At 33.4% G+C, this 7,913-nt stretch overlaps 1 protein-coding gene across 2 annotated transcripts in view; it reads left to right on the top strand.

Annotated features, from left to right (window-relative positions):
- Positions 1-7,695, top strand: part of LOC106460887 (cholecystokinin receptor-like) — a 48,720-nt gene extending 41,025 nt beyond the window's left edge. For both annotated transcript variants that reach the window (XM_022388192.1, XM_022388196.1), the window contains exons 4-5: positions 3,037-3,207; positions 6,876-7,695. In XM_022388192.1, the coding sequence (XP_022243900.1) occupies positions 3,037-3,207; positions 6,876-7,531 (827 nt within the window). In that variant the 3' untranslated portion in view covers positions 7,532-7,695. The remainder of the gene's footprint in view (positions 1-3,036; positions 3,208-6,875) is intronic.
- Positions 7,696-7,913: the final 218 nt, after the last annotated feature.

Here is a 7,913-nt window from a genome sequence, read left to right as displayed (position 1 = left end):
TGCCTTATCCACCTGGCCATGCCGGGCCCAATATTAATGACACTTAAAAGTTTACTTCAAGATTTACATTTTCAGTAGTAGAGGAAAGACGGACTAATTCACGATGAACTCAAATTTGAATTAACGTTTAATGAGCAAACTACACAAAAAAATCCTGTATCGGTACTTCAAAGTCGTCAACTCGACTCCACTTAGATACAGCTTTAATAATTGGATACTAAGGGCTTCAAGTGTTAATTCATACATAAATATGCAATACAAAAGGTTGATCCGCAATAAGTAAACTTCGACACTGCAGACAAGGTGCTCTACTATAAGAATTTTGTTGTTGAAAAGTAAAAAAGAAACGAACTGAGACTGCTGTTTGATTTGCTTTGGAAAAAGCTTTATATCAGAGATGTGATCATTTTGCGTCAGTACTAAATCGTATATTTTGAAGGAGTTTCTATGTAATAAACATGATTAGAGTAAGTATAAATGTAATCTAGCTTATGTATACTGTTATATCACCCTTCCCTTCTGTTATCCTTTAATATTTTTAAATATCCTAGTCAATAGTGTATCATCCCAGTCAACAGTGTATCACCTCTTGGAGATGAAGTTTATTAACGTTATAAAAATATCTTTACGTTCAATCTTTATCGTAAAAAAAAAATTTAAGTTATGTTCAAAATTTCGAAGCTTTTATTTTTTCGAAGTATTTAATCACAGATTAAGAAACAGGCGACATCATTTTATATTGTTAGACGGATTTTCTGACGCTGAACTTTAGCCTAATTACAAAAATTTTGCTTGTTTCTTGTTAGGCACAAAGATACACAATAGACGATCTTTTCTCTGGTTACCGTGGTTATCAAAACCCGATTTGTAGCGTTGTAAGCCCTCAATAGTACAGCTGAACCACCGAAGGGGGAGGAGGAGGGAGGATAAACATATTGTTAAAACGCAAAATAAAAGGTGTTCAACATAATTAATTTTGCTTCCGTTTTAAAATTAAATAACTCGAAACCACATCTTATTATTAGTACGTATATCCCTTTAAGACCTTTATAGGGTCTTACTGGATATAATTTGTGTTGGTGTTGGTTGGTTCTTCTTTCTTTCAGCACGACATAAAAAGTTTTCGTTGGTTTCCTATGTAAAATCGCTGAACATTGCTGTCATTTTCGACCATAAACAACCATCCCGATATTATAAGAGGTACATCATCTTCTGATTTTTCACAAACATTTGATTTCGTTGTGTAGAAGAATAGGTTTACGTTTCGTTTTGGAAAAGGTCCCTCATCCATTCTGTAGTGTTAGCCACGCCCCTGGATTTTTCACTTATATTTTAAAAAGTCTAGTTTCTCTTGTGGTGTAGTCACAAAATGTATACGTTTTATATAATATACAAAAAATTAAACAAATTTCAGGCTGTTTCCACGTTTCTTCTTATCTTCTTGTATTCATAGTTCAATCTGATGGTTCTCTTGTAATTAATTTACAAATTAATTAATTAATTAGTGCATTCAATCCTCTTCTCTCTCTTTTTTTTACTGGATTTACTAGCTTTTTCCAACGACTAAACTTATGTTCTTCTAAATTAAGTTTGGCATATTGTTCATCAATCTGTACCTCATACTACGGCTGGTTGGATAAAAACAGTAAAATGTCTCTTTTTTTTAGGTATGAATGTTGGAACTTGTGTAATATTACATATTTAATAAGTAATCAAAATATAAAGTTTCGTATTTACACTATTAAAAGATGTATATTATGAAAAGTATAAGTGCTGGAAACAAATGTGCTATAAATAACTTCTGAAGAAGACGTAGAAGCCATTAACGATGTAAATATGAAATGATGTATTTTAATTATCTGTCAGATGTTTCTTCTGATTTTTTTATTCATTCTTCTCTCTTTTATATCGAAGCGGAAACCTATTGTTACAAAAAAACAACAACAACTTTTTCGGATATTTCGAATTTTCCTTTGGCTTAGTTTTGAGTTAACACTCACTTAGTTTTGAGTTAACATTCATCTCAGTCGTAGTTTCATCAAGAACTCCACTTCTCTTCACTTTGATTACTCGAACCTTTAAAACACGACAAACCTGAAAAGCAACTCAATCGCATATTCCAATCAACTGATACTAACTAGAGATTATAACAATCCTGATAAGTTACACAGTTGTGCTCTGCTGCAAATAAACTACGTTTGATTTTCAGTCTCAGAACGGCAAACGAAATTCTAATTTCGACCTTTTTTTTTAATTGTATAATTTGGCTCTAACTTAAGTCTAAAAAGGTGTGGTGTTTGTTCTAAACAAATATGTTGGTTTTGACTTCAAGAAATGAGAAAATGGATCTGTTCTCTAACATAGAAAAAAAAACAACAGAAGAAACATATTCTGCTTTTTCCAGTGTGATGAACACGGGGTCGCGATTATGGTGAATAAATTCATTATTTATGAAGAAGTTTGCAGGAAATATTTACATATTTTTAACTCCTTTTAAATAACCTCGCTTTTCACTTATAAACGTTCGTGTCACACTTCGTGGAAAGCGAAAAACAAAACACACACACAAAATTCGGGTTGTATTTCATGGCAACTTTGTTCAAACGTTCTTTAAATGAACAAGTTCTGAGATTGGATAAGCACGTGAGAAAACTACAAGGTTTCTAAAGTGTAAAAGGATTTTTGATTAGTATGATGTTTAGATGCTACCATTGTACTTGGACTAGATGAGAAAACGTTCTTTATGTCTAAAGTTAGACACTAGAATAGAACAAATACCTTAACCCTGTCAACCATTGGATTTCAACAATTTAGAGGAGTGCATTAATTTTTTGTATAAAAATATCGTGACACAATGGTTCAGTGCAATGGTTATTTCAAGAAGAAAATGTTACTGGTAACACTGAATTCGATTCTTGATTTATTCTAATATAGATTATTCTTAATAAGTTCCAATTTGAAAAATACTGCTAATAGTTAACTTCTAATATATATGTTTAGTTGGGGACAATTAACATAAGCCATAAATCTTTTTAGATCGATTCAAATGTCGGGAAAGCTGGCCCACTGAGACAGCAGAAAAGCTGTTCAACATTTTTCTGGACGTTGTCCTGTTGGTCACTCCACTGTTAATTATGATAATAACCTATTCACTCATCACACTAACACTCTGGCGAGCTATACGTCCTTTTCGATCTAGGACTGAAGGTAAGTGGAGCTGTTTCTTTGTTAGGAAGATAGAAAAGTGATTTGTCGTGTTTAAAACTTTTGTTTGTTCTGCTACAGAATGTTTATTGTTGGTGTTGTTTGTTCTGTTACAGAATGTCTATTGTTGATGTTGTTTGTTTTATTACAAATTATTTATTGTTGGTATTGTTGTTTTGTTACAGAATGTTTATTATTGGTGTTATTTGTTCTGTTACAGATTGTTTATTGTTGATGTTGTTTGTTCTGCAACAGATTGTTTATTGTTGGTGTTGTTTGTTCTATTACAGATTATTTATTGTTGGTATTGTTGGTTTTGTTACAGAATGTTTATTATTGGTGTTGTTTGTTCTATTACAGATTGTTTATTTTTGGTGAGAGTCTTTGAGTTTTGAGTTCACAATTTCTAGAAATGAACAGGTTCTATTTTTACCCACTGAGCTATAATAGAAAGTGTTTTCTTTCTTCTTTTTTGACTTTGAAAGTTATTTCCCTCAGTATCTCAACAATTACTAAACGCAAAATGATGATTTGTTTTTGGGAGATTGGGAGATGACGTAAATCAAAAACGCACATTCCTGTTCACTTTTTAAAAATATTCAATTCTATATTATTCATAAACTACACAAGGCCCCAACAAGCTCTCCGTTTCGCTAAAAGCGGTTTTGATTTTAAAAAACAAGGGTAAGACAAGTAGTATCTGCTTATGGTATGTGCTAGCCCATAAACCTCTGTTTTAATGTATCTCGGAATAGGATAATTGGTTATGTTTCATATTGCACATGAAACTTCTGGTGTCACTTTTGCAGAATACTATATACAAGTGACCAGAGACATAGAATCAGAAGAAGAACAGAAAAGGTGATGATCGTGTGAAGTATCGTATTATTAAATTACGTTAATGATCGCTGAACACGGGCTAATAAAATTACTGATAATGCAGGAAGTACAATCCATTTACGAAATAATTTAAAAGGCGTTTTTAAACTTATTATAGTCTTCTTCCTACTAAGAAATTTCTTCAGACAAATACAGATTGATTGTGAAAAAATAAAGTTCTTAAAATGATTATATCTTTAAAATGTTTGTTGAATTTCTAGCAAAGCTACTCGAGGGCTATCCGCCCCTAATTTTGAAGTGATAACCCAGAGGGAAGGCAGCTGGTCAACATCACCATCATCAACTCTTGGACTACCCTTCACCAATGAATAATGTGATTGAATGTCACATTATAACGCCCCCATGGCTGAAAAGGTGAAGACGCTCGGGATGGGATTCGAACCCGCGACCATCAGATTACGAGTCGAGTGCCCCAACCACAAGGCCATACCAAGCCTATTTCTTAAAAACTACTTGTTCTAGGGGAATTGAATTTCACTAAATTGTGGCAAGAACGTCAGACTTTCAGTTCAGTCCAATACGATATAGGATTAATCAATATCAATGCGGCCTTCCAAGAAAACTTCGAAATGGCAGACTAAAATTTCATTAGATCATCTTTATATTGCTTTTTCAAATACAGATAATTTAGACTGTTATCATTTGAATATTTACAAGTAAAAAAAAATAAGTATATTTCAACAGTACTACTCCCTGAAGCCATTTAATAAGAGTTTCATTTGTCGGTAGAATTTTCTCTTAACTCTAAAGTTGGAATGTACTATCTGGAATTATATTTTGTAGCTTGTAACTCTATAATGTGGATTATAAAAAACGCTAGCACAATGCATGGGTATCACGTGTCATAATATTATTATTTAGTTATTTTGAACTGAATTATTTTTTTACATGGTTATGTATTTAAATTTGGTTATCTTTAAGTATCCATGAATGGGAATCTGTATATATTGGAGCTGGTTGTCTTCCAAAAGTATTCATATGTTGGAGTTTGGTTATCTAGGTTGTTATTGTCCTGTTTAAGTGTTCATAAATGGGAATCTGTTTATGTTCGAGCTGGCTGTCTTCCAAAACTATTCATATGTTGGAGTTTGTTATCTAGGTTGTTATTGTCCTCTTTAAGTATCCATGAATGGGAATCTGTATATATTGGAGTTGGCTGTCTTCCAAAAGTATTCAAATGTTGAAGCTTGGTTATCTAGGTTGTTATTGTCCTCTTTAAGTGTCCATGAATGAAAATCTGTATATATTGGAGCTGGCTGTCTTCCAAAAGTATTCACATGTTGAAGCTTGGTTATCTAGGTTGTTATTGTCCTCTTTAAGTGTCCATGAATGGGAATATGTATATATATATATTGGAGCTGGTTGTCTTCCAAAAGTATTCAGATGTTGGAGTTTGGTTATCTAGGTTGTTATTGTCCTCTTTAAGTATCCATGAATGGGAATCTGTATATATTGGAGCTGGTTGTCTTCCAAAAGTATTCATATGTTGGAGTTTGGTTATCTAGGTTGTTATTGTCCTGTTTAAGTGTTCATAAATGGGAATCTGTTTATGTTCGAGCTGGCTGTCTTCCAAAAGTATTCAGATGTTGAGTTTGGTTATCTAGGTTGTTATTGTCCTCTTTAAGTATCCATAAATGGGAATCTGTATATATATATATTGAAGCTGGTTGTCTTCCAAAAGTATTCACATGTTGGAGTTTGGTTATCTAGGTTGTTATTGTCCTCTTTAAGTATCCATGAATGGGAATCTGTATATATTGAAGCTGGCTGTCTTCCAAAAGTATTCACATATTGGAGTTTGGTTATCTAGGTTGTTATTGTCCTCTTTAAGTATCCATAAATGGGAATCTGTATATATTGAAGCTGGTTGTCTTCCAAAAGTATTCACATGCTGGAGTTTGGTTATCTAGGTTGTTTCCTTTATGTATCAATGTATGGAAAAGTGCGCATTTTAGAGCTAAAGTTCTTATATTTTATACCCTGTTTGCTTTGGATCTGGTTGCCTTTCTAGATTATTCTTATATAGAGATTTGGTTAGATTGGAGTAAAATATCTTCATTACCCGGTCGTAGCTTGAAGTCTGGTTATCTTATGTTGATTGTTTGTTTTTTAAGCATATTTTGAAGTATAGTTACTTTTACACTAAGTTGTTGTTTTTTCAAGTGTTGGCCCATTAGACTCCAGGCATACCCAAACTTATTTGCAAGGGTGCGAAAACTAGAAGTACTGAGGGTGCGGTAGCACCTTGTGACTGGACGTGGTTCCTAGCAGATACAGGGGGATTCAATTTCGTTCAATGATTTTCAGCACACTGACTAGAAAAATTGTGTTAGCGTTGATACTTGTTTGTATTTCTAAAGTGGCTATATATTGTTGCCTTGGAGGATTTGTTTCTCTAAAGTGGTTATGTATTGGAACTTTATTATTGTAAATGTGTAGTTTAATTTGATATGAATATTTGTAACTTATTTGCTAACTTTGTCCATTTAAAGCGGTTGTGTCTTGGATTTGGATTAAATCTATGTAAAATATATCTTTACATATTCTTATACTGGAATCAAATCTTGAAATATGACAATTGAATATATATTACTTCTGTGGCGTTATCAAATGTCTCATCTAGTTGCTAGTTACCATCCAAGTTAAATGTTTGTTGGCATAAAGCATCTTAAGAACCTTTAAATATTTTAATTTTACATATTAATTTAGAAACCAGAATGTGTGTGTGTGTGTGGACAATAACAGCTCTAAAATTATTGTTTCTGACTTAGGCAAAAGAAGATTAGCCCTTAGGCGTGTTAGAGAAGTCCAATATCCATTAACAACACGATGCAGAAACATCAGTAGTACTTTACCGAATACCAGCCGTAGTACTTCATATAGCAGGGCTCATCAGGACAGAAACATGAGCAGTACTGTACGGAGAACCAACCATGGTACTTCATGTACAAGGGCTCATCAGGACACAAATGGAAGGGAACTACACACCATACAGAGCGTTAGTAACCACGAAAGATCGCTTGCTCAGAAGAAGCGTGTGATTAAGATGCTGTTTGTTGTTGTATTCGAATTTTTTGTCTGCTGGACTCCAATACACGTCATCAACACAATAAGTCTCTTTAACCCTATAGGTGTTTACGGGGGTCTTGGTTATCAAGGCATTTCTTTTCTTCAGTTGCTAGCTTATACTTCTTCTTGCTGTAATCCTATTACTTACTGCTTCATGAATGCCAAGTTCCGTCAAAGTTTCATCAACATCTTTGGTTGTAAGTCTGAAAGGTGGCACGTCCAGTATCCTAGCAGTAGATCCGGAACGTTGGGAGGAACAGTTGGCCATGCAGCATTCACGGAAGGAAACATTCAGAGACCCAAGTACTTCCAGGAGTTATCAGTAACTTATCCGAAGGAGGAAGCCACCCAACAATAAACACGATTTTTGAAAGAATGCTTGGAGTGCCTTTACAAAGGGATCTCAAACATAAACGAAACGCCAGAAAGCTAAATTTACGTAGTAAAGTATGACAAAATATATTTCAGTAACTGTATGAAATATAAAAGTACATATTTAACCCAAGTAACTACCTTTTTCGAATTTCTCTAAGCCTTTCTTGCTGTAAGTTGTCAACTACTATTAAAATGACTAGGTGCTTCAAAAGTGTTTCAATATAAATTGTAAACTACAATCTATCACTGTGTTATAATAATCGTAAATGTAAGAAAACAAAGTTCATAAACACAAGAATACGTTGTAATGGTAAATAGTCTATGCGATCACCTTAGTTAAATTGCTATTTAGATAATGCTTTTTT

This window comes from Limulus polyphemus, unplaced genomic scaffold, assembly GCF_000517525.1.
Source record: "Limulus polyphemus unplaced genomic scaffold, Limulus_polyphemus-2.1.2 Scaffold36, whole genome shotgun sequence".
In the NCBI taxonomy this organism is placed as follows: Eukaryota; Metazoa; Arthropoda; class Merostomata; order Xiphosura; family Limulidae; genus Limulus; species Limulus polyphemus.
The sequence above is the reverse complement of the archived record's forward strand: the minus strand, read 5'-3'. Positions and strand labels throughout refer to the sequence as shown.